We start from the raw sequence: 27840 nt of genomic DNA, 5'->3' as shown, positions 1-27840 counted from the left end.
TCGCCGCAACTAGAGAAAGCCTGCGTGCAGCAACGAAGACCCAAGCAACCATAAATATATAAATTAATTAGTTTTTTTAAAAAAGAATTAAACCCATGTTTTGAAAATAAAACCAAAAAGTTAGACCCAATTCCATTTGGATGTTGCAGAAAGGTGAAAGGTATTACTGGTAAATTTTTATTTATAGTCCTAATTTAACTTAAATCTTACTTTTCTCTAACTTTAGAATAAGGCCCTCAATGTACTTTGCTCCCAAGAGAGACTGGAGATTTTCTTTGCCCACTTATTACCCTACCACTGTTCCACATGAAGCAAAGTAAATCCTTCTCACATCCCCTTCGAGATATTGTCAGATACCTTCAACCAATTCTGATACCATAATTGGGTGTGATTTCTTAGTTCCAGTTATGGTTCTCATCCTTATAAAACTTAGTTGCCATGTAAAAACGAAAACCTATGCAGCCACGTCGTATCCTCAGAAAGTTATTCCCTTAATGCATTGTTTTCTCTCGGCTTTCCTCCAAGTTCCTTTCCTCCCAACTCTTCCTGCTTTTCCTTCCCCCTTGACTCCATCCATTCTAAACAGACTCACCTACCTCTTCCATTTTTTTCTTAAAGCACCCTCTCCACTTCCATATTGTAGCTGAAACTAGTCTCTTTTATGAGGACATCATTTTCCCTGTAGCCTTCTCTAAGGGTAAAGAAATTACTGCTTTTTCCTGCTCCAAGCATGGGATTGGGTATGTGGCTAGTAGGTAGGATGGTCATAGAGGTGAAGGAAAGTGTTGATACTCTCCTGGATCCTTGTTTTTAATCACCAGTCTTCTTTGAACAAAAAGCTCATCCTGTTTTTGATCTCTTTTTATCATTCATCTCCACTACTTACCAAGTTTGTGTCACTGTCCTTGTTTATTAAAGACTTTTGCACTTTGCTCCTTTTTACTTGTTTCTCTAGTCAAAATCTTTCAAATTTTGCGTGCTTTTTAATTTTAAAAATTATGAAATATTTCATATATGCAAGCTATAAAATATAAAGAAGACATATGTATAAGTTTTAAAAACCCACCATCTAGCTGAAGAAATCAGCTATTGCCAATGTTTTAGAAGCTTCCATAGTATATTCAGGTGCTGTCCCAAACCTGTGCCTTGGGTAAACCTCTGTTGAATTTTGTGTTTAGTATCTCTTTGCTTTTCTGTGTGGTTTTTACCACATATAGTATACCTCAATACTATACTATTTAGTTTCTGAACTTAATATAAATGGTATCATACTTTGTGTATTTTTGTCATTTTTAGATTCATCCATATTGATGCATGTGGCTGTGTCCTGTAGATTCATTTTCCAGCTTTTAGCGTTGCATTTATATGAATGTACTGTACTGTAGTTTATCCCTTCTCTTTTTGATGGACATTTGGGTAGTCTCCAGTTTTGTATTATTATCATTACAAACAGTGCTGCCATGAATATTCTTGTGTGTTTCCTGGTGTACATTTAGTTGGTATTTTAATGTTCCTTTAAAAATGGTGGCTTTGTGTACTTCTTGCTCTTTTTTTTTTTTCCCTACAAAAGAGGTTTGAGTAGATGCACATTAGAATCAAAGTGCCTCCTGTAACTTTTTTAAATTAAAATTAAGGTATAATTAACATACAGTAAAATTCACCTTTTTCCGTGTACAGGTCTGTGAGTTTTGACAAACGCATACAGACGTGGGACCATTGCAATCAAGATACAGGATAGTTTCAGCACCCCCCAAAATTCCCTCATGTCTGTTTGCTATCAGCCCCGTATAATTTTAAAATTAACAGTTTCATGCTACCAACCAATTCAGTGATTGTGATTGAAGATTGTATGCTTTCATTAAAAAGTCATGTACATTGTGGGGAACTTGAATTTCAGGTGTGGCACAACCCTTGATTTCAGGTGTGTGTGTGTTTAACATATATATACATTCTTTTTTTTAATATTCTTTTCCATTATGGTTTATCATAGGATATTGAATATAGTTTTCTGTGCTATACAGTAGGACCTTGTTGTTTATCCATTCTATATAGAAAAGCTTACATCTGCTGACCCCAACCTCCCACTCCACCCCTCCCCCAGTCTGCTCCCCCTTGGCAACCACAAGTCTGTTCTCTATGTCTGTGAGTCTGTTTCTGTTTTGTAGATAGGTTCATTGGTACCATACTTTAGTGATATCATATGGTATTTGTCTTTCTCTTTCTGACTTCACTTAGCATGATTATCTAGTTGCATCCATGTTGCTGCAAATGGCATTATTTCGTTCTTTTTTATGACTGGGTAGTATTCCATTTGTGTGTGTGTATACACACACACACACACCCCCCTCACATATTCGTTATCCGTTCTTCTATTGATGGACATTTAGGTTGTTTCCATGTCTTGGATATTGTGTACAATGCTGCTATGAACGTAAGGGTGCATGTATCTTTTTGAATTAGAGTTTTGTCTGGATATATGCTCAGGAGTGGGATTGCTGGATTGTATGGTAATTCTGTTTTTAGTTTTCTGAGGAACCTCCATACTGTTTTCCATAGTGGCTGTACCAACTTACATTCCCACCGACAGTGTAGGAGGGTTCCCTTTTCTCTTCAGGGCTGTGTGTGTATGTGTGTGTGCATGCACGCACGTGTCTTAATACAGCTATTTGATAACTTTATTTTGTAAATTTACTAAAGTTAGGTGATTGAAATTTGTTGATTTATACATATAAAGAAATATATTAGATTTCTGAAAGACTACTGTAAAAATGTCTCTTCTCCAGCAAATTTATAGACTTAATAAAAATTTTAGCCAAAAATATAAGAAATTTTTTATTTTAGAGCTTTACGGAGTTATCCTTTTTCCCCCCATTAATTAATTTATTTATCTACTTTTGGCTGCGTTGGGTCTTCATTGCTGTGTGCAGGCTTTCTCTAGTTGTGGTGAGTGGGGGCTACTCTTCGTTCCGGTGTGCGGGCTTCTCACTGTGGTGGCTTCTCTTGTTGTGGAGCACGGGCTCAGTAGTTGTGGCTCACAGGCTCTAGAGCGCCGGCTCAGTAGTTGTGGCACACGGGCTTAGTTGCTCCATGGCAAATAGGATCTTCCTGGACCAGGGCTCAAACCCATGGCCCCTGCATTGGCAGGCAGATTCTTAACCACTGCGCCACCAGGGAAGTCCTAGAGTTATCCTTAAATTCATAAGATCATCAAAGAAAAGACAGGAACAAAAACTTTTCCAAAAATTGTCATAAAGGGAAGTATACCATAATGATACTAAATCATATTGTAAAGAAATAGTTTCAAGTCAGTGAGTTCCATGTTGTTAAAATACAGTGGATGTTTTGCAGCCCTCATTCTACATGACCTCTTAGTTGAACCCTTGAAACTCCATTACACTGGCTTTCACCATCACACTCCACTCTCCTCTCATCAGGTAGTCAACGTAAAATGTTCGAGCTTCTCAGGGTTCAGTATTGGGCCTCCTTTTCATTGTATAAACTATTTTGAGCAATTTTTGTCAATGCCTGTAACTTCGTCGACGTACCATCTATCTGTAGTATACCAAAAAGTACTGATTAACATATCTAGTCTGAGCTTCAGTTGTCTGCAGAATGACTCCATGTGGAGGGATCCCTTGATTCACAGGGATCCCTTGATTTCAGGTTGTTCTTAACAGCTTTTCTGTTTTTGTTGGTTTCATGTTTATGCTTCAGATTATTTCATTGATCCTTGTTTATAGCTTCTGTGGAACTAAATATAGCATTTGAAAACAGTACAATTACAGCATCAATGTAAATCAGTTTTTGTGAACCAGTGATGTTCTAAGAAAAATCTGGGACTTAAGGTTGTTAATACATTATTCAGAAATTAGCCAAACAGGCCTCCCTAAACTCAGGAAGCCACTGCTGGGTTAGCAGTTATGGCCAATGAATATAGAAACATAATATTTTCACACGGTATTTTATCCTCTTCATTATGATGGAATTGCAATATGTTATACCACTACATTCCCTTTGCAAGCACTCACTGCACATAAAATTGTTCTGTTCTTTGGCCTTTTATGAAAAAACACAAACTTGAACCATGTCAAAAAGCAAAGGTCTGATTTTTTTTTTTTAATGCATGCTGTGGTAACTTTTGAAAACAGAATATTTGAAGTCTCTTTTCCCTCCCGTACCTACAAGTAAAATAACATTCCAGGAGGATGTACTGTTTGAGTGGTTATGAGGTGGGATTTTGTTCTGAAATCTTTTGAGCTGAGGAGTCAAAGCTGTGCATTGGAAAATTAAAGTCCTTTGTGAAGTATATGAAACAGGACTATATATATGTTGTGTAGTTCAAAGGCAGTATATTCACTGAATTGTCTTTTGTACATCTTCACTAATAGAAACATTTTACATAAATTTGAATATAGTTTAAACAAAGACTTTCGTTTGTGGAAAATTAAATGAAAGAATGTGTAGAGATCATTTTGTAAATTGTGTGATTCAAATGTAAAGTTATTAATTACTTGCTTATTATTTACAAAAAGGGATCTGTCTTGGTGGTGGTTCTTTATTAGCAAGTTGCTTTATGTAGAGTGTTTCAGTTTTCTAAGTGCTTTCATGTCTCTTATTTTAAATTAATGGAATTCAGTAAGTGTTTTCTCTCGCGGGCCATTTAAATTTAATGGTTGTGGAATGAGAAACTTAATCTTTTGTCAGATAGAATAAGGCAAATAGAGTCTGGAAGTTTAAAAGAGGATTGGGAACTCATAAATCATGCTATGCTTATTTATTTGTAAATCTGAGATGAATGGTAGTCCTGAATAATGAGGGGAGAGCGGACCAGGTTATTGGAGATTTTACCTCCCCGACTCTAGTTGCCCCCTTGCTCCTTTGAGAAGTCCTTGGGGCTCACTAGTGTTTGCTGAAATCAGAAGTACTTTTCAATCACCATTTTTAATCTAGAACTTGGAACCTGTTTCTGCTTTGAGGAAAGTTTGCATTATCTTCAAGACTTCCTGATTGACATATATATAAATATTATTTATATTTTATGTGTGTGTGTGTTTATACATATGCACGTGTGTTTGTATTTTTTTTTCTCCCGTGGTATTTAGCATTTAATCATTTCTGATTTGCTTTTTTGAAACTGTGGAATACTTTCTTATGGGTTGTTTTCACTTCTAATAATGATGTTTTGGTTATAAAGATTTGGTGTTACAGAGGTGTAATCCTGTACTCATTTTATCAGATGCTGAATACTGAGTATAAAAGCTAGCTAGCTAATTTTCTTCTGTCCTTCCTTCCTTCCTCCCTTGATCCCTGAATCTGCGTCCGTATTCTGTACTGTAGTATCTCTACAGTATTCTGTACCAGTAGAGACAGTACTAGTACCTGACTTCACTCAACATCTTACAGGTTTAAGTTGTCAACATCTAGTACTTTCTAAAGTCAGCCTACTGGCACAGAGTCAGCAGGGACAGGAGGGAACTGCTCCCCCCTCAGATTTCAAAACGTAAATTTTTCTGTAATGGTGAGTTTATCCTTAGGGACTTTTCTTAAGAGAGTCCCTTATCTCTTAGTTCAGTGGTTCTCAGAGTGTAGTCCCAGACGAGCAATACCAAGCATCATATGGGATCATGTTAGAAATGCAGAATTCTTGGGTCCCAATCCAAACTCTCTGAATCAGAGACTGGGGAGTGGACCCAACAATCTGGTGTTTCTGATGCATGCAAAAGTTTGAGAACCACTGTCCTAGGTAATGGGAGTATCCCTCCAGATTCTGCTTTGCATTTACTTCTGTCAAGAGTCGTTGTGGTAGCATAATTCTAAATCAGTTTTTATATTAATTTCTTAGTTTAGAGGTTCACAGACAGCATGGGTAGTGAAAAATTTGAACCCCAGCCTTGGTGTGAGGAGCTAACCTGTTGTTTGAGTTCTCAGGGATGTGATCACTCCTCCAGTTCTCAATACATACAGAGTAGACACTCTGTGCCAATGGCTGACTTCTTCTAGTCTTCCCTTTTATTGAAAGCATAGTACTTTGGAAATTTTGGCCTTATGCAGGGGTGTCAGTGATAAGACCTTATCTTCTGTCCCTCCTGCAAATATCAAAAAACAAACCTGGTTTTCAGTTTTCCTCTTTGTTTCTGGTCCTTGGAAATTTCTCTTTTTCTCTGAATCCAGCAATACCTTTAAAAAAATTTTTTTTGTTTTTTGTATTTAAGCCATTATTTCTAGATGTTTATGTTAGGATTTTCACTTTTAGTCCATGATTTTGTCACAGAAGTCATTATAGTTACTTTATATCAAAGTTTACAATACTTATTTCTGTTCTGTAACTACAACAGTGATCTTTCATGCCTTGTCCTGTGTTGATTATAATAATTGAAAACCAGTAAACATTCTTCATAGTATTAGGAATACTTGTATAGTCTTTGCAGAACCAAGTAGCATGTTTGGCCCATGGAGGAGGAGTTGTAATGTTTTGACTACCTGTCCTACTCAGAGGATGCTTTAGGTGACAAAATGATATGGATTTGTTTTCGTCTTTGTCCTCCACTCTCTGATTGCCTTTTTTTTTTTTTTTAATATTTATTTTCTTTATTTTTTTGGCTGCATTGGGTCTTTGTTGCGGCACACGGGGTCTTCATCGAGGCATGCGGGATCTTCGTTGCAGCGTGTGGGCTCTTCATTGGGGCACGCGGGCTTTTCTCTAGTTGTGGTGTGCGGGTTTTCTCTCTCTAGTTGTGGCGCGCAGGCTCCAGAGCGCGTGCGCTCTGTAGTTTGCAGCACGCGGGCTCTCTCGTTGAGGTGTGCAGGCTTAGTTGCCCGACCAGGGATTGAACCCGCGTCCCCCTGCATTGGAAGGCAGATTCTTTACCACTGGACCAGCAGGGGAGTCCCTGATTGCCTTTTTATATTTCTTATGATAAGAGAGCTGTGGGCTTAAGTTTTATTAAGAACTTGTAAGTTCTCAATCATACTGTTTTTGAATCCACATTGTGTATGGTATTTTTCTCAGAGTCCTCTGATTCGTTCTAATTTGTAATGATTTTTTTTCAGACCTGCTGTACTTCCATCACCCTGGGATTTCTTTTCATTGCACTTCTGGGTTACTTCTGTTTCTTGGATCCTGTATTTATATATATGTCCCCAGGTGAAGGAGAGAGCATGCACGCATACGTAAAAATCAATCAAGTAAAATTTTCTGAATGAATATGTGAGAAGCAACTTTGAATCTTAATACATCTGGCAAGGTCTTTGTTTTTTCCCTTATACTAGACTAATAATTTGATTGGAATATAAAACTCTAGATTCAACATTATTTTCCCCCAGAGCACTTTAGCATCTTTTGTTTCCTGTGGGAAGTCTAATGCTAATCTAATTCTTTTTCTTTGTAGGTTGCTCTCCCTTTCTTTTTCTGGAAACTGAGGATTTTTTATGCAGTTCCTTAGAGTATTAAAATTGATAAGGAATATGATGAAACCATATTGCATATAGTAAAATAACTTTTTAGTAATTCCATGTCCCTAAATATCAGTTGTGGTATCCTGTTACTTTGAGTGAAAAAGTAAGGCTTATTACCATAATACTAATGAAGAGCTCACTTCCACATATTTCCCTTCACTTCCTAGTCTTTGTCTCCTCTTGCACACTGAGAACCTTTCACAACACAAAGAGAAGGGATGGGAAACTTTCTCAGTCATCTTTCCTTATCTCCACTCTTAAAAGTAATGCATTTGTTGTAAAATAAGAATATGCTAACTTACAACTTGAACATCACTGGAAATATGTAAAGGTTGATAGCCTAAGTGTTTTTTCAATACTTAGTTATTTTGTGTATCTGTAGCGTTCTTCTCCATTCGGGCAGTGAATTTTTAGAATTCAGAGTTCCATATCTTAGCTTGCATCAAGGTTTGCGGTACAGGTTTATACATATGAAAGCCAATGATTATGATTGGTTGCTAGCATTTTGTACCTCAAAAAGTCAGTGTTAATCAAGTCTGTTTTACCACACGTGGAGATCACATTTCTAATGCTTATGTATAGTTCATGTATGAGTTTGTCAAGTCTTAGTTGTTCTGCTGTTTTGTTTTAATCAGAATATCTAAATATTAATGGTTATTTTTCACTTTCTAAGTTTTAGGATTATCAGAACATAACTGATTTTCTTATTAAAATCAAGGGGTTAAAAACAACTAATTTTAATAGCACCATTAAATATAGGGAGAAAATAAGGTTAGTGTGAAGAAAGTTACAAGAGCATTTGTATATGGTTCTGAAAACTATTTTCTGTTTTAGTTATAACAAATTTGAATTATAATATTCTTAAGTATAGAAGGAAAATGACATGGTTTTTGAATACATCTACTAAATAATTTAGAATGATCAAAAGTAACCATTTAGCAGTTTGCTTCATTCCTATCAGTTTAATCAGTTCTGTTTTATATGCTTATATTTTAAAATCTAACATAGTATGTAACCTCATATATTCTTTAGCTAATATTAACATTTTTGTTCTAGCAGCAGGTGGCAGTCAAAAGTTCCCTAATGCCCAAATGATTAGAATTTGCAGGAGTAGACTGGAGATAGGAGAGGCTCTATTAGAAAACACACAGCCCTCATCAGACTTTCAGTTAACTTGTAATTTTGACAGTTTTGATTAGAGACTCAATTGGAAAATTGAGTTGTGTGGGGAATCCTGGAGAGTTAATAATTCAATTAAGTGATCCATGCCAATTTTATAGCTAAACCCTTGAAAACTTGAGACTGTGCTTCAACATTAACACGTATGGGTTTTTAATTATCCACCACTCCCATGATCTACCTGAAATGCCATGTCTTTCCCAAAGATATTCTATGATATTCTAGTTAAGAACTGATGAACTAGATCAGTTGACTGTTTTTTAATGTTTTAAATACATTTTACTTTGTCCACATAAACATTATTAAATAATAAATCTAATGGCCTTAAACAACAGGAATAAGGAGGCAGGCAAGTGTGATTTTAAATCAAATCAAGGGCCTACTTAAATTATACCCCTTCCTAAATTGATCTCTCAGCTAAGAATTAATGCCTAAAAGAGTAACTATTAACTGATGGGAGGAAGTAGTAGATTTTCTCAGTTGAATTGGAGTTTTAAAGAGGTGGTCAAGTACCATAGAAATTGTTTATTGCCCTATTGTGTACCTTGTGTGTTGTTACCTGGTTAATTTTATGATGATTTTAAAGAAAGAGTTAACTTTTCATTTGATATTATTTACTGTGCATCTCCCTTTCCCACCCCACCCCTCGTATCTTTTAAAGGTATTTAATTCAGGTTGATAGTGTATTTTTTCCTCCTTTACACTTTGTGGTAAACATACTTAAACACCTATGCATGTAAACAGTAATGCAAAAATCCTTAAAAGATTTTATTCAGTTGACTGATTTTGTTACATTGGCAGAGTGAAGATAGTCCAAGTCCCAAGAGACAGCGCCTCTCTCATTCAGTCTTTGATTATACATCAGCATCACCAGCTCCCTCACCACCAATGCGACCATGGGAGATGACATCAAATAGGCAGCCCCCTTCAGTTCGACCAAGCCAACATCACTTCTCAGGGGAACGATGCAACACACCTGCACGCAACAGAAGAAGGTTAGTTGGTTACAGTTACTTATTAAATTTGTGGTCATTGGTAGATTTGTGAGTTTTTTTTTAACATCAGAAAGCATTTTTTCTGTAGGAATTTTATAAACACATCAACACCTTTTTACTTGTATGCTTACACACGAGAAACAACATTACAAGTTGTTTAGACTTCTACAGTCCATCATGAGAGTTCATTTAGCTTGTGGTTGACAGAAGAAGAAATTGAAAGAGGCTAAAGTGGTTTACCTAAAATCAATCCATACCATTATATGTGAATTCAACTACCTTAAGGTTTAAGACTTTTTGTGGGCTAGCCTTCAATCCATATTACTGAAAAATGCATTTTATAGTTTACAACTGTAAGGAAATATAGAACCATAGTCTTAGGAATGAGCAACCTCTTTTTCGTGCCATTCTTATCCACTCCATTCTTAGAAATGAATAACCTCTCTCCACATATTCCTTCTGTATCCTCTAAGGCAACTGGGAGCTTAATTAAGTTTCTTTAAAATTGTGGAGCCTGTGATATGAAGAGTGACTGAAATTTAGTTTGACTTTCAGTCCTATCTTCCATATAGGACTTGCCCCTTGCCTTGCCTTCCCAGGGGAATACATTTCCTGAGCTGCTTCCTCTTTAGTAGTTGCCTGAGGTCATACCTTTCTTCTTCCAAGGAAATAAAGCATACTTGGGGTGAGACAACTGTTTATATGTCCAGGATGTTGATAATATAAGAAGTACTGATAATCTTGAGGTAGGGTGGTATTACAGACTAAATGTTTGTGTCTCCTGAAGATCCATAGGTTGATGCCTTAACCCCCAATGTGGATGTATTTAGAGATGAGGCCTCTAAGGAAGTAATTTAGGCTGAATGAAATCATAAGGCTGGGGCCCTGATCCAAGAGGATTAGTGTCCTTATAAGAGGAGACCCTAGGAAGAGAGCTCTCGCTAGAAACCAGCCATGCTGGCACCTTGATCTTAGACATAGTATCTAGGACTGTGAGAAAATGAATTTCTGTTGTTTAAGTGAGTCTGTGGTATTTTGCTAGGGCAGCCCTGGGAAACTAATATTGAAGGAATCTTAAAACCCATCATTCATTGTTCCAAATGAGACAAGATAAACCTGTTCCTGAGCTGTATTCTGTTGACACACTAAGACTTTTACATTATCTGGTGCAGTATTACCCAATTATATGGGAATGTTTAAGTAAAATAATGTTATGCCAACCAGGTAAAATATTTTATAGCTGTTAAATGTAATAGCATGAGGAAATAAGGTTGGTTGTTTCAAGGTTACAGCCTGAGCCCCTGCTGTAATCTTTCCTATTGTTTTATGGTGAAATGTGACATACATTCAGGAGAACTTGTAAAACAAGTGTACACTTAAAAGGATAACACACAGGTGTGCCCAACACCTAGGTTAAAATAGAACATCAAAAACCCTCCTTCTGATAACCCCTGTCCTGTGATTTGTCATCACTCCCAAACATTTGAGGAAAACCAAACATTTGAGGAAAGCCAACAAAGTGAAAGAAGGGCACTGAAACTCAATAAAAGAAAGAACTTGAAGAAACCGTTAATAGAAGAAATAAAACAATTAAGAGAATAAACAAAATAGAATTTTAGACTAAGTGTAACATGAGAGAAGTGGAAGAGATTGTATCCATAAAAATCAACTGGAAATCTTAGTTGGCAAAATTAATAAACAGGCAGAAAAAGCATCTTGGTCCCTGGAAGATCAAGTGAAGGAATTTTCCCAGAATGTAGTGTAAAAGGGCAAAATGGAAAGTGTGGAAAAGAAATTTAAATGTAGACAAGAGTCATCAGTTCTAAATATGTCTAATCATATTTCCAGGCGGAAACAATAGAAGGGAACGATTTTGACAGAAATAGTACAAAATCATTTTCAAGAATTGAAGAAGGACTTCCCTGGTGGCGCAGTGGTTAAGAATCCGCCTGCCAATGCAGGGGATGTGGGTTTGAGCCCTGGTCCGGGAAGATCCCACATGCCGCGGAGCAACTAAGCCTGTGCGCCACAACTACTGAGCGTGCGCTCTAGAGCCCACGTGCCACAACTACTGAAGCCAGTGCACCTAGAGACCATGCTCCAGAACAAGAGAAGCCACCGCAGTGAGAAGCCTGCACACCACAACAAAGAGTAGCCCCCGCTCGCCGCAACTAGAGAAAGCCCGTGTGCAGCAACGAAGACCCAATGCAGCCATAAATAAATAAATATTAAAAAAAAAAAAAAGAATTGAAGAAAGACTGAGTGTTAGCAAGATCTTGGTGAAATTTAAGAATATGCACAAACATTCAGAGATGAAGAATGTTGAACAATAAGCATACATCATGATCAAGAGGGATTTATCCTGGGGTTGCAAGGATTTTTCAATACCCACAAGTCAATCAGTGTGATACACAACATTAACAAATTGAAGAGTAAAAACCATATGATCGTTTCAATAGATGTAGAAAAAGCTTTTGATAAGATTTAGCATCCATTTATGATTAAAAACTCTCCAGAAAGTGGGCATAGAGGGCACATACCTCAACATAATAAAGGCCTTATATGACAAACATACAGCTGACATCACACTCAATGGTGAAAACCTGAAAGTGTTCCCTCCAAGATCAGGAATAAGACAAGGATGTCCACTCTCGCCACTTTTACTTAACATAGTTTTGGATGTCGTAGCCAAAGCAGTCAGACAGGAAAAAGAAATAAAAGGAATCCAAGTTGGAAAGGAAGAAGTAAAATTGTCACTGTTTGCAGATGATGTGATACTATGCATAGAAAATCCTAAAGATGCCACCAGGAAAGTACTAGAGCTCATCAATGAATTCGGTAGAGTTGCAGGATACAGAATTAATATGCATAAATCTGTTGCATTTCTATACGTGAATGACAAACTATCAAAAAGAGAAATTAAGGAAACAGTCTCATTTACCATCGCATCAAAAAGAATAAAATACCTAGGAATAAACCTACTTAAGGAGTTAAAACACCTGTACTTGGAAAACTATAAGGCACCGATGAAAGAAATTGAAGATGACAAAAACAGATGGAAAGATATACTGTGTTCTTGAATTGGAAGAATTAATATTGTTAAAAGGACCATACTACCCAAGGCAATCTACAGATTCAGTGCAGTCTCCATCAAAATACCAATGGCATTTTTCACAGAACTGGAACAAATAATTTTAAAATTTGTATGGAGACACAAAATATCCTAAATAGCCAAAACAATCTAAAAGACAACAGAGCTGAAGGAATCATACTCCCTGACTTCAGACTATATACTACAAAGCTACAGTCGTCAAAACAGTATGATAGCGGCGTAAAAACAGACACATAGATCAATGGAACAGGATGGAAAGCCCAGAAATAAACCCACGTAGTATGGTCAATCTATGGCAAAGGAGGCAAGAATATACAATGGAGAAAAGACAGCCTCTTCAGTAAATGGTGCTGGGAAAACTGGACAGCTACATGTAAAAAAATAAAATTAGAACATTCTCTAACACAATATACAGAAATAAATTCAAAATGGATTAAACAGCTAAATGTAAGACCAGATAACTATAAAACTCCTAGAGGAAAACATAGGTGAACTCTTTCACATAAATTGCAGCAGTATTTTTTGGATCTGTCTCCTAAAGCATAGAATATTAAAGCAAAAATAAACAGATCGGACTTAATTAAACTTAAAAGCTTTTGCACAGCACAAAATTCATCGACAAAATGAAAAGACAAACTAATGAATGGGAGAAGATGTTTGCAAATGATATGACCGATATGGGGTTAATATCAAACATATAAACAGCTCATACAACTCAATGTCAAAAAAAAAACTCAGTTAAAAAATGGGCAGAAGACCTGAGTAGACAGTTTTTCAGAGAGGAAATGCAGATGGCCAACAGGTACATGGAAAGATGCTCAGCATTGCTAATCATCAGGGAAATGCAAATCAAAACCACAATGAGATATCACCTCACAACTGGCAGAGCAGCTATTATTGAAAAGAACACAAAAATCAAATGTTAGCAAAGGTGTGGAAAAAAGAGAACCCTCATAAACTGTTGGTGGGAATGTAAATTGGTGCAGCCACTGTGGAAAATAGTATGAAGATTTCTCAAAAAAACTAAAAACAGAACTACCATATGATCCAGCAGTTTCACTCCTGGGTAGATATCCAAAAAAACTAATTCAGAAACATATGCACCCCAGTGTTCATAGCAGCATTATTTACAATTGCCAAGGTATGGAAGCAACCTAAGTGTCCATCAAGAGGTGAATGGATAAAGGGTGTGTGTGTATTCCACGCAATGGAATACTACTCAGCCATAAAAAAGGCCGAAATTTTGCCATTTGCAGCAACATGGATGGACTTGGAGGGCATTATGCCAAGTAAAATAAGTCAGAGAAAAACAAATACTGTATGGCATCACTTATATATATGGAATCTAAAAAATACAGCTAACGAGTTGAATGTAAAAAAAGAAGCAGACTCACAGATACAGAGAACAAATTAGTGGTTACCAGTGGGGAGAGGGAAGGAGGAGGGGGAGGGCTAATATAAGGGTAGGGGATTAAGAGGTACAAACTATTAGGTATAAAATAAGCTGCAAGGATATATTTATTGTACAACACGGGGAGTATAGCCAATGTTTTATAATGACTATAAGTGGAACATAACCTTTAAAAATTGTGAATCAGGGCTTCCCTGGTGGTGCAGTGGTTGGGAATCCGCCTGCCAATGCAGGAGACACGGGTTCGAGCCCTGGTCCAGGAAGATCCCACATGCCGCGGGGCGGCTGGGCCCGTGCGCCACAACTACCGAGCCTATGCTCTAGGGTCCGAGAGCTGCAACTGCTGAGGCCCGTGCTCCTAGAGCCCGTGCTCCTCAACAAGAGAGGCCGCCGCAATGAGAGGCCCGCGCACTGCAACGAGGAGTGGCCCCTGCTCGCCGCAACTAGAGAAAGCCTGCAAGCAGCAATGAAGACCCAACGCAGCCAAAAATAAAATAAATAAAAAAGTTGTGAATCACTGTATCGTACACCTGTAACTTATGTAATATTGTACAGCAACTACAATTAAAAAAGAAGACAGAAAAAAAGAAAAAAAGAACCTTCTTGAAAGAATTTTTAAATACTGTACTCTAGGAAGTGGAAGAATAAATGCAAGAAGTAGGATTTAATACCATTTGATTAGGAAAGGAAACAAAAAAGACATACTGCTAAGTCTGAATAAAGGTCTATTGTTAAAAAAAAGAGAAAAAATTTCAGGAAAGATCTGAATGTAAAATGGGGACAGAGCAGAGAGAAGTAAAAATGTGCAATCTAGATGTTTTCCAAAAAATGGAAGTATGTGTTTAAAAATTTAAGTGTAGTCACTAGAAAAATAGAACTGGAATATATAGCTTCCACACAATGAAACAGATAAACAACATATATAGAAAACGCAGTCCAACAAAAGGCAGGTCAGTGAGGCCAGGAGGGAACAGCTTTGTGCTGTTTACAAGTGATACATCTAAAACAAAGTGACAAAGTAGTACCTATCATAGATATAAAAGTCAACTGAAAGAAATATTTGTCCGTCTTATCACTGTTTATTATTTCTAGATTTTCCAGTAATTCTGCTTTCTAAATGTTCTGTTACAAAGGCATACGTAACAGATTTAATGAGAGGCAATTCAGGAAAGACAAGGACCAAAATTGTTAAGGAACTTACATGTCAGCATGAGAGCTTGGGTCTTAATTTGTGTTAAGTTTGAGTTATTGAAATTATGTTTGAGTAGGGAAGTGAGAGCAAGAAGCAACAACAGAATAAAACAATATTAAAAGGGACCCTTAAAGTGTGTGGACAGGCTGAGTGTTTTTTTGGGAGATGAGTGATCTGGGCATATATTTTCTATTTTGATTGTAAGGTGCACATTTTTTCACATCATAATGTTTCTAAATTGATGGTATAGCATAATCTAATTGGCAGCTTTCCTCCTCTTTTTAGTGATACATTAAACAGTCCTTTAAAATATTTTTACGGGTATAAAGATATGTACATATACATGAGTTAGTATACATAGATAAATTTTCTTGTTCTTTTCTCTTAGAGAGACTAAAAATAGTGTAGCAGTCAGCGCACTTACCTTCTAAATACCATTCCATAATCAAAGGAACCAGGGCTCTGGAGAACTTGTTAATTCCAGAGTTGGTATAGGGAAAATACAAGATAAGCCTAGAGCATATTGTCCATATAGTAAGGAACAATAGTAAAAGGGCACAGGAGCTAAACTGAAAGTGCTCCCATTGGACAAAGTTGAAATAATTTTAACAGCAAAATAAAACAATAGTGTGGATTATAACCTAAAGAATAAAATAAATATCCATTAGTCCATACTCATAAATAAGTGAATAAACAAATAAATGGGAGAGAGGGAATAGTTCTTCCTTATGGAATTCCAATTAATACATGTGGAAGAAATGAGGGGAGTAGAAAATCACCATTAGAATATCATAATAGTGATAGCTAAAGGTCCATTCATGCATGCTAAAGTTATTGGCAAAACTTTTAGCAGAAGCAGAATATTTGCATGGTCTCAAAGTATCTCCCCCCCAAATATTTGGTAATTACAAAGGGGAAGAATGGTGATTTTGTAGTAGAGGGTCTTGGCAGAAACCAATTTAGCCAAGTGATTGGTGTTGAATACATAGGCATGAGTGATGCATGTGATGTCATGTGCCCCTGGATACAATGCACTGAAAAGGGCCTATCACCTCTGTGATATCCTTTCCAGTAATGCATAACATCATGCAGATCATGCGAAAACATCAGACAAACCCGGGTTAAAGGATATTCTGCAGAGTAAATATGTCTTCAGACGTATCAAGGTCGTGAAAGACTGAGAACTGTCATGGATTGGAGAAGACTAAGGAAACATGACCACTATATGCAATAATGGCATCCTGCACTGGATTTTTAGACCGTGAGGGGATATTGGTAGAAAAACTGGGTGAAGTCTGAATACATTCTGTTGTTTAGTTAACAGTATGATACCAAGGTTTATTTCTTAATTTTGATAATTTTTCTATTCTAATGGAAGATATTAACATGAAGGAAAGCTGGGTGAGGGGTACGCAAAAATTATACTAAAATTATCTCAAAATAAAACATTAAAGTGAGTTCAAAGGTGGATGGCATCTGAAAATCAGTGAAATACAGTATGTGAGTTTTGAAGCAGAAATGCAAAAAAGAGTTACGCTGAAAATAAAGATAGAGGAAGCAGTGAATGGAGCGAGAACCTGGGGGTTAGTTTTAACAACTCTGTAGAGGAGTTGATATTGCAAAGGAGTGTCCCTTATTGTTTTTAAGATTGGGCAGTTGAGAGTGAGAAGAAACAGATTTAGAGGTGCAGAGTGCAACAATTAAGGGAAAGGTGACCTGTCCTCAGTAAATACTGCTGAGGTGGCTGTGTGCAGCTGTGTCTTGAAGGGGGCTGTTCGGCCTCTTTTGCCTAATGTGGAGTACATTTTTCATGAGGCCTGCTGCGTTTTCGAATTGTTATGCGTGCTGAGCCATTGTAAAAAGCAGTGGAGCTGAATTGTGGAATTGTAGGGAAGTGGAAGATGGAAGTCTACTCATGATAACTTGTTATTTGTGTTAAACTATGTCCATGACAAGTGCATGGGGAGTAAAAGTGGTTTCCTTCAGTGACCAGATTCTACCTAAAAATTCTGTATATTACTGGAACATTTATGCTGATGCTATTTTGCCATCATTTCCATTCTCAGCATTTACCCAATTACTCGATTATTTGCAGTTGTCAACAAATTAAATGTTCTTTAGTTTTTTCATGTATTTTCTACTCTCATTTTTTAAAATTGTCATTTTGGGCATATAGGAACTATGTCTTTTCTATGTGTCTTAGCCAGATAGACAACATAAAATGTCCATTAGGCATATGTGGATTACGGCCAAGGTACATATGCAAATTAAAATTTGTTCTAAAATGTTTATAAAATAAAGGAGGCAAAATAATAGGTTAAACCATATGAAATTGCTGATATTTGACTATATTTGCCTATAAAAGGATCAATTTTATACAATTAAACCCCCTCCCCCAAAATGACAGTGATTGGCTATTGATTTCTAAGTAATCTCAGAGCTGAATATCAATTTTGTTTAATTCTGTTATTTTTTAAAAAACATATACATTCTATTTAAATTTGTAAGTGTTCAGAGCTGATGATGAACCACAGCAATTCTTTAATACTCAAGCCTACCTTAGCATATACTACTAATGGATTACAACGAGAGACAATACAGAATCCTGATGGATCACAACAGTAAACATTATAACAACCTTTTTGACATTTTTGCTATATTACAGTCCTCCTGTCAGGCGCCAGAGAGGAAGAAGGGATCGTCTGTCTCGACATAATTCCATTAGTCAAGATGAAAATTATCACCATCTCCCCTATGCACAGCAGCAAGCAATAGAGGAACCTCGAGCCTTCCACCCTCCGAATGTATCTCCCCGTCTATTACACCCTGCTGCTCATCCACCCCAGCAGAATGCAGTAATGGTTGACATACATGATCAGGTATAGTAACAGAATGGCCAGGAAATACAGATGCTGAAAGTTGGTAGCAGTTTATTGAGGTTGGTTGGTTTTCGTTGTAGATTTCTTTTAATTTTACCTAAAAGGAAACAATTTTACCCAAAATGAAGCTATTTTAGGTAAGTTCATCATTCTTCACTGAGGATTAAAATTTAAATTCTACACAGCTTCCTTAGAAGAAAGTTGAACTTTAAAAAATTAGAATCAAGGTTGTGAAAGCTCAGAATGACTTCATTGTAATAGTTGGTTTAAAATGATGAATATAGGATTTATAGCGGATATCAGACAGCTGGTGGTTTGAGTCTATATTCCTGTTTCCCTCTCCCTTCCGGTTTCTTCTGGAGTAATTCAGTAGGCAAGACAGTTGGGTGCATCTTTGCTGACAAGTTTCTCTAGGTCTCCACTGAGATGACAGGTACAGAGCTTCCTTTCCCTTTGTTCCTTCCAGGAACTGAGGGACTAGCTGAGAAGAGGGTTTGCCAGTCCTTAGAGCCTGAGACCAAAATTGTATGATTTTCTGAGGTCAAAAAAGACACAAATCTAGGGACTTCCCTGGTGGTCCAGTGGGTAAGACTCCATGCTCCCAATGCAGGGGGCCGGCTTCAACCCCTGGTGGGGGAACTAGATCCCACATGCATGCCGCAATTAAAAGATCCTGCATGCCACGACTAAGACTCGGCGCAGACAAAATAAATAAGTAAATATTATTAAAAAGAAAGACAAATCTAGACATATTCTTATAAAGTTTCTGGATTTTAAGGATAAGGAAAAAAAATCTTCCAACTTTATAGACAGCAGAAATTACAAAGGAAAGGAAATCAAATCAGACTAGCGTTTGATTTTTTTTTTAAATCTACTGTACTGGATGATGGAAAACAAAGTACCGTATACTGACAGTTGAAAGAAAATATGATTTTGCTCAGACATCCTTCTTCCTTCAGCCATGTTCTTTCGCTTTATGTTCATGAAACACTTTTAAAAAATTAATCACATAATAATAAGTTTTAAAAAGAAAAGTTTTGGGGCTTCCCTGGTGGCGCAGTGGTTGAGTCTGCCTGCCAGTGCAGGGGACACGGGTTTGAGCCCTGGTCTGGGAGGATCCCACATGCTGCGGAGCGGCTAGGCCCATGAGCCACAAATACTGAGCCTGCGCGTCTGGAGCCTGTGCTCCGCAACAAGGGAGGCCGCGGCGGTGAGAGGCCCGCGCACCACAATGAGGAGTGGCCCCCGCTCGCCGCAACTGGAGAAAGCCCTCGCACAGAAACAAAGACCCAACACACCCAAAAATAAATAAATAAATAAATAAATAAATAAATTTATTTAAAAAAGAAAAAAGAAAAGTTTTTCCAGACCATATTTTTTGTGGTCATAATCTGATAAAACTGTAAATCATAAGTTTTAAAAAAAAGATTTTAAAAAATGACACTGAAATATTTGAGGCAAGGTTGTAAAGGAAAAATCTTCATACCATAGTCAGTGGGACAGGCCAAAGCTGTTCTCCAAGAAATTTTTATAAACCTTCATTATGAACACTTAATTGCTTGAGTAATTAGGGTGAAATGTTACAGAATAAACCAACAGGAATTGGGATGAATAACTTACCAGGCAAACAACTAAAATTAATGATTTGAAAATCTATTCTTTTAATAAGAGAAGTAGCACAAAGAAAACCCAATCCTTGTGCTTTGAAAAGTTGGTAAGGATGGCGCACCTCTTCTGAGCTTGGTTATAGAAAAAAGAACAAATGTAAAGAAGAGCAGGAATGATAAAAAGACATATCTCTATATGTAGGAAACATTCAAAGAGTTTTTTCAGTTGTAAAATGAAAATAGCACCTGTTTCATAAGGGATGTTGAAAGAATTAAGAGTTAATCCATTCTGAGCACTTAAACTAGTGCAAGTGGTAAGTGCTCAAGTATTGCTTCATTATTAACTATTATAATGAAATTTTGTATATAACCCTGGGGGGGGAAAAGAAAACTTAAAGGAAGTTCCGAAAATTGACCCAAGAATAACAGGAAAATTTGAATTACCACAGAAGTGTGAAAGCTAATCAGAGATTTACCGAGGCACGGTGACAAGATAGCTTCACAGCTGTTTTCTCTAACCTTTAGAGAGCGCTCAAATAATTCCAGGCGCCTTTTTTTTTTTTTTAAGTCAAACTCTCTATTTTGTGAAACCAGCGTAGTTTTAATACCAAAAGCAAATAAAGATAGTAATCCCCCCAAACTCCCTGATGCATAGGCAGAATTTCTAAATAGATGTTTAGAAAATACACTATAGCACCATATCAAAAGAGTAATAAACTGTGACCAAATAAGATCTATTCCAAGTAAGAGACGATAGTTTTGTATGAAAATCATATCACATCAGCAAATAATAGAAGAAAAAGCATATGATTATAATCAAGAGATGTTGAAAAGTCAGTTAAAGTTTACTAAGAACTCTAACAAAATAGAGCAAGAAGGAAATTAATTATAATAAATAAAACTAATAGCAAGTATCCTAATCTGTGAGTGACAAATCAGCAACTAGAGAGATACTTGGCTCTGTTCGTTTTTATTCAGTGTTATGTTAGGAGTTCTACCAAATGCAGAATGATATTGTAATGGATATAAAACATTGAAAGAGATTGTTGTATCTTTCTCCCTCTCATTATATAATTGTAGTAGAAGAAAACACAAGATATTCTAGTTTGAAAGAATTTGATACAGTGCCTAAATGCAAATTAAATGTACAGAAAACAATAACTTACGTCGATCAGCAGATGAATAGATGCAATACGGTATATCTGTGCAGTGGAATATTATTCACTCAAAAAGTAGTGAAGTACTAATTCATGCTACCGCGTGGATTAACCTTGAAAACATGCTTAGTAAAAGAAGCCAGTCACAAAAGGCCACAGATTCACAGTTTGTATGATTTCATTTATATGAAATGTCTAAAATAGGCAAATCCATAGAAACAAAGTATGAATGAAGTGATTGCTTATCATTAGTAGAATAGTAGAATAAATTAGGATACCTTCATACCGTGGAATGTAACTGTTACAAAGAATTACTTAGAATTATGCCAGGAATGTGAGTGATGTCTGCAAGATACTGTTGAGCAAGAAAAACAAAATTGAGGAAAGTGTTATGTTAATTTTGTAAAACATGGTGATTAAATATTTGTATACATAGGACTCTGAACATAAAGAAAAATACGGAGAAATATATACTAGGCGTGAGGGGGGCGAGTGCTAAAGTGAAGGGAAAGGGAAGGAGGGTAGAGATGGAACCAAAGAAAGAAAAGGAAAAGACTTAATTTCAGAAAAGATGGTATCTCGTTTGTGTAAAGTTACTTATTGGGTCTACATATTGAAACAATTGCATATGTAAACACCAGAACAACATAAGACATAGAAAACCTGAACAGACCAATAGCTATGGAAGAAATTAAAGGCATAATAAAAAACCTGTCTTTATAGATTACATCTGAATTCTGTCTAATCTCTATAAAGAACTGAAAGTTCCAATTTAAACTATTCCAGATTATAGACAAAGATAGAAATTTTCAAAGTATATTTTGTGAAGCTTACATAACCTTAATAATAAAACCTCAGACAGTACAACAGATGAAAGCATTCAGCTAGTTTCCCTCTTGAATACAGATGCAGATACTTTAAATAATAAACCATAGTTAGTGTTATACTAGAATAGTCTATTAGCAAAGTTGAAATAATGATTATTAGAGTTTATCCTGGCAATGCAGGATAAGTTCAACATCAGGAAAACTTTTTTTTGTTTGGTTTTGTTTTGTTTTGGGCTGCGTTGGTGCTGCTTCGTTGCTGTGCACGGGCTTTCTCTAGTTGCGGCGAGAGGGGGCTACTCTTTGTTGCTGTGCGTGGGCTTCTCGTTGCAGTGACTTCTCTTGTTGTGGAGCACAGGCTCCAGGCTCACGGGCTTCAGTAGTTGCAGCACGCGGGCTCAGTAGTTGTGGCTCACAGGCTGTAGAGCACAGGCTCAGTGGTTGTGGCACATAGGCTTAGTTGCCCCGTGGTAGGTGGGATCTTCTCGGACCAGTGCTCAAATCTGTGTCTCCTGCATTGGCAGACGGATTCTTAACCACTGCGCCACCAGGGAAGCCCAGGAAATCTTTTAAGGTAATAGATTTCATCAGCACTCTAAAGGGAGAATATTTTGTTAATAGATGCAAAAATATAAAATTTAGCCATCATTCATGTCCAATAAAAGGTCTTACAATGGAAAAGGGAGTTTTATTTTCTAGAGCTGGTAGGCAAGGTTATTGAGAGCATCCCAATTGATTGAAGACAATTGACTATACTAGATAAATTATTAACAGTATCCTAAAAGCATCAAAAGAGCCTAAAGATCAGAAGGAATTGGCAGGTCAAAATTTAAGGGAGAGTAGGGATGCTAGTTCTATCCTGAAGGCATTTTGTTCATTTATGCAAACTTGAACTTCAATTTTAAGTCCCATCATGAGGCACAAGAGAACAAGAATCAGAGACCACTAAGTTTAAGGAGTCCCTTCCTACATAGATGACCCTTCTTACATAAAATAGGCACCTTAGAGGGCTGTATCCTTAGAATAAGAGTGACCAGAAACAAATGTAATTTGCGGCCAAATTCACACCAGACTGTGAAATTAGTGAAAGTACTTTGGATTTCAGGGGCCTAGAAAACATGCAGATTCTCTTTGGAGGAAGAAATCTTCAGGCTAGTTTTCAAAGAATTCCCTCCAGTAAATTTTCAAGGACAGTAAGCAGTAAACAAAGTTAACCAAGTACGTGAGGAAAAAAGGACTACAAATGAAAACCAACAGAAATAGATCTACAGTGAGTTCACATAACCTATTTCTTTGTGGGTTTTTTTTGATCTTTATTGGAGTATAATTGCTTCACAATACTGTGTTAGTTTCTGTTGCACAACAAAGCGTTTCAGCCATATGTATACACATGTCCCCCTATCCCCTCCCTCTTTAGCCTCCCTCCCATCCTCCCTATCCCACCCTTCTAGGTCATCTCAAAGCACTGAGCCAGTCTCCCTGTGCTATGCTGCTGCTTCTCACCAGCCAACTATTTTACATTCAGTAGTGTATATATGTCAATGCTACTCTCACTTTGCCGCAGCTTCACTCTCCTACCCCATGTCCTCAAGTCCATTTTCTGTGTCTACCTCTTTATTCCTGCCCTGCAACTATGTTCATCAGTACCTTTTTTTTTTTTTTTTTAGATTCCATGTATATGCGTTAGCATACAGTATTTGTTTTTCTCTTTCTGGCTTACTTCACTCTGTATGACAGACTCTAGGTCCATCCACCTCACTGCAAATAACTCAATTTCGTTTCTTTTAATGGTTGAGTAATATTCCATTGTATATATGTGCCACATCTTCATTATCCATTCATCTGTCGATGGACATTTAGGTTGCTTCCGTGTCCTGGCTATTGTAAATAGTGCTGCAGTGAACATTGTGGTACATATCTCTTTCTGAATTATGGTTTTCTCAGGGTATATGCCCAGTAGTGGGATTGCTGGGTCATATGGTAGTTCTATTTTTAGTTATTTAAGGAACCTCCATACTGTTCTCCATAGTGGCTGTATCAGTTTACATTCCTACCAACAGTGCAAAAGGGTTCCCTTTTCTCCACACCTTCTCTGGCATTTACTGTTTGTAGATTTTTTGATGATGGTCATTCTGAGCGTCATGAGGTGATACCTCATTGTAGTTTTGATTTGCATTTCTCTAATATTAATTAGTGATGTTGAGCATCTTTTCATGTGCCTCTTGGCCATCTGTATGTCTTCCTTGGTGAAATGTCTGTTTAGGTCTTCCACTCAGTTTTTAACTGGATTGTTTGTTTTTTTGATATTGAGCTCCATGAGCTGTTTGTATATTTTGGAAGTTAATCCTTTGTTGTTTCATTTGCGAATATTTTCTACCATTCTCACGGTTGTGTTTTTGTCTTGTTTATGGTTTCCTTTGCTGTGCAAAAGCTTTTAAGTTTAATTAAGTGCAGTTTGTTTATTTTTGTTTTTATTTCTGTTACTCTAGGAGGTGGGTCAAAAAAGATCTTGCTGTGGTTTATGTCAAAGAGTGTTTTTCCTGTGTTTTCCTCTAAGAGTTTTATAAGTGTCTGGTCTTACATTTAAGTCTTTAATCCATTTGGAGTTTATTTTTGTGTATGGTGTTAGGAAGTGTTCTAATTTCATTCTTTTACATGTAGCTGCCCAGTTTTCCCAGCACCACTTATTGAAGAGGCTGTCTTTTCTCCATTGTATGTTCTTGCCTCCTTTGTTGTAAATTAGGTGCCCATATGTGCATGGGTTTATCTCTGGGCATTCTATCTTGTACCATTGATCTATATTTCTGTTTTTGTGCCAGTACCATACTGTCTTGAATACTGTAGCTTTGTGGTATAGTTTGAAGTGGGGGAGCCGGATTCCTCCAACTCTGTTTTTCTTTCTCAAGATTACTTTGGCTATTCGGGATCTTTTGTGTTTCCATACGAATTGTAAAGTTTTTTGTTCTAATTCTGTGAAGGATGCCATTGGTAGTTTGATAGGGATTGCATTGAATCTGCAGATTGCTTTGGGTAGTATAGTCATTTTCACAATATTGATTCTTCCAATCCAAGAACATGGTATATTTCTCCATCTGTTTATGTCATTTTTGATATCTTTCATCAGTGTTTGTAGTTTTCTGAGTACAAGTCTTTTGCCTCCTTAGGCAGGTTTATTCCTAGGTATTTTATTCTTTTTGTTGCAGTGGTAAATGGGAGTGTTTCCTTAATTTCTCTTTCTGATTTTTCATTGTTGGTGTATAGGAATGCCAGAGATTTCTGTGCATTAATTTTGTATCCTGCAACCTTACTGAATTCATTGATTAGTTCTAGTAGTTTTCTGGTGGCATCTTAGGATTTTCTATGTATAGTATCATGTCATCTGCAAACGGTGACCGTTTTACTGCTTCTTTTCAATTTGTATTCCTTTTATTTCTTTTTCTTCTCTGACTGCTGTGGCTAGGACTTCCAAAAGTATGTTGAATAATAGTGGTGAGAGTGGGCATCCTTGTCTTGTTCCTGATCTTAGAGGAAATGGTTTCAGTTTTTCACCATTGAGTATGATGCTTGCTGTGGGTTTGTCATATATGGCCTTTATTATGTTGAGGTAGGTTCCCTCTATGCCCATTTTCTGGAGAGTTTTTATCATAAATGGGTGTTGAATTTTGTCAAAAGCTTTTTCTGCATCTATTGAGATGATCATATGGTTTTTATTCCTTAATTTGTTAATGTGGTGTATCACATTGATTGATTTGCGTATATTGAAGAATGCTTGCATCCCTGGGATAAATCCCACTTGATCATGGTGTATGATCCTTTTAATGTGCTGTTGGATTCTGTTTGCTAGTATTTTGTTCAGGATGTTTGCATCTATGTTCATCAGTGATATTGGTCTATAATTTTCTTTTTTTGTGATATCTTTTTCTGGTTTTGGTATCAGGGTGATGGTGGCTTCATAGAATGAATTTGGGAGTGTTTTTCCCTCTGCAATTTTTTGGAAGAGTTTGAGAAGGATCGGTATTAGCTCTTCTTTACATGTTTGATAGAATTCGCCTGTGAAGCCATCTGGTCCTGGACTTTTGTTCGTTGGAAGATTTTTAATTATGGTTTCAATTTCATTACTTATGTTAAGTCTGTTTATATTTTCTAATTCTTCCTGGTTCAGTCTTGTAAAATTGTACCTTTCCAAGAATTTGTCCATTTCTTCATGGTTGTCCATTTTATTGGCATATAGTTGTTTGTAGTAGTCTTTTATAAAACTTTGTATTTCTGCAGTGTCAGTTGTGATTTCTCTTTTTTCATTTCTAATTTTATTGATATGCGTCCTCTCCCTTTTTTCTTGATGAGTCTGGCTAAGGGTTTATCAATTTTGTTTATCTTCTCAAAGAACCAGGTTTTAGTTTTATTGATCTTTGCTGTTGTTTTCTTTGTTTATATTTCATTTATTTCTGCTCTGATCTTTATGATTTCTTTCCTTCTACTGACTTTGGGTTTTCTTTGTTCTTCTTTCTCTAGTTGTTTTAAGTGTAGGGTTAGATTGTTTATTCGAGATTTTTCTTGTTTCTTGAGGTGAGATTGAATTGCTATAAACTTCCCTCTTAGAACTACTTTTGCTGCGTCCCATAGGTTTAGGGTGGTAGTATTTTCGTTGTCATTTGTTTCTATGTATTTTTAAATTTCTTCTTTGATTTCTTCAGTGACCTCTTGGTTATTGAGTAGCACACTGTTTAGCCTCCATGTATTTGTGTTTTTACAGGTTTTTTCCTGTAATTGATTACCAATCTCATAGCGTTGTGGTCAGAAAAGATGCTTGCTATGATTTCAATTTTCTTAAATTTTCCTAGGCTTGATTTGTGACCCAAGATGTGATCTGTCCTGGAGGATGTTCCATGTCCACTTGAGAAGAAAGTGTGTTCTGCCACTTGTGGGTGTAGTGTTCTATAAATGTCCATTAGATCTGTCTGATCTATTGTGTCATTTAAAGCTTGTGTTTCCTTCTTTATTTTCTGTTTGGATGATCTGTCCATTGGTGTAACTGGGGTGTTAAAGTCCCCTACTGTTATTGTGTACTGTCGATCTCTCCTTTCGTGGTTGTTAGCATTTGCCTTATGTATTGAAGTGCTCCGAAGTTGGGTGCATAAACATTTATGATTGTTATATCTTATTCCTAGATTGATCCTTTGATCATTATGTAGTGTCCCTCCTTAGCCCTTGTAACAGTCTTTATTTTAAAGTCTATTTTATCTGATACGAGTATTGCTACTCCAGCTTCCTTTTGATTTCCATTTGCATGGGATATCTTTTTCCATCCCTTCACTTTCAGTCTGTATTTGTCCCTAGGTCTGAAGTGGGTCTCTTGTAGACAGCATATATATGGGTCTTGTTTTTGTATCCGTCCAGCCAGTCTGTGCCTTTTGGTTGGGGCATCTAATCCATTTACATTCAGGTTTATTGTTGATATGTATGTTCCTATTACCGTTCTCTTAATTGTTTTGGGTTTGTTTTTGTGGGTCCTTTTCTTCTCTTGTGTTTCCCGCTTAGAGAAGTTTCTTTAGCATTTGTTGTAAAGTTGGTTTGGTGGTGCTGAATTCTCTTAGCTTTTGCTTGTCTGAAAAGCTTTTGACTTCTCCGTAGGATCTGAATGAAATCCTTGGTCTTGGTTGTAGGTTTTTGTCTTTCATTACTTTAAGTATATTCTGCCACTCCCTTCTGGCCTTCAGAATTTCTGCTGAAAAATCAGCTGATAACCTTATAGGGATTCCTTTGTGTGTTATTTTTTGTTTTTCCCTTGCTGCTTTTAACATTTTTTCTTTGAATTTAATTTTTGTTAGTTTGATTAATATGTGTCTTGCTGTGTTTTTCCTAGGGTTTATCCTGTATGGGACTCTGTGCTTCCTGGACTTGGGTTACTATTTCCTTTCCCATGTTAGGGAAGTTTTCACCTATAATCTCTTCAAATATTTTCTCAGACCCTTTCTTTTTCTCTTCTTCTTCTGGGACCCCTATAATTCGAATGTTGGTGCATTTAGTAT

At 36.7% G+C, this 27840-nt stretch overlaps 1 protein-coding gene across 11 annotated transcripts in view; it reads left to right on the top strand.

The window, feature by feature from the left end:
• The window catches only part of RNF38 (ring finger protein 38), a 114044-nt gene that overhangs the window by 64979 nt on the left and 21225 nt on the right, over positions 1-27840 (top strand). For all 11 annotated transcript variants that reach the window (XM_082402341.1, XM_082402338.1, XM_082402343.1 and 8 more), the window contains 2 exons: positions 9436-9629; positions 18010-18223. In XM_082402341.1, coding sequence (XP_082258467.1) covers positions 9436-9629; positions 18010-18223 — 408 coding nt within the window. The remainder of the gene's footprint in view (positions 1-9435; positions 9630-18009; positions 18224-27840) is intronic.

Source organism: Balaenoptera borealis (genome assembly GCF_965194805.1).
Source record: "Balaenoptera borealis genome assembly, chromosome: 8".
Taxonomy (NCBI): domain Eukaryota; kingdom Metazoa; phylum Chordata; class Mammalia; order Artiodactyla; family Balaenopteridae; genus Balaenoptera; species Balaenoptera borealis.
Note: the sequence above shows the minus strand (reverse complement) of the source record. Positions and strands in the feature narration are given on the sequence as shown.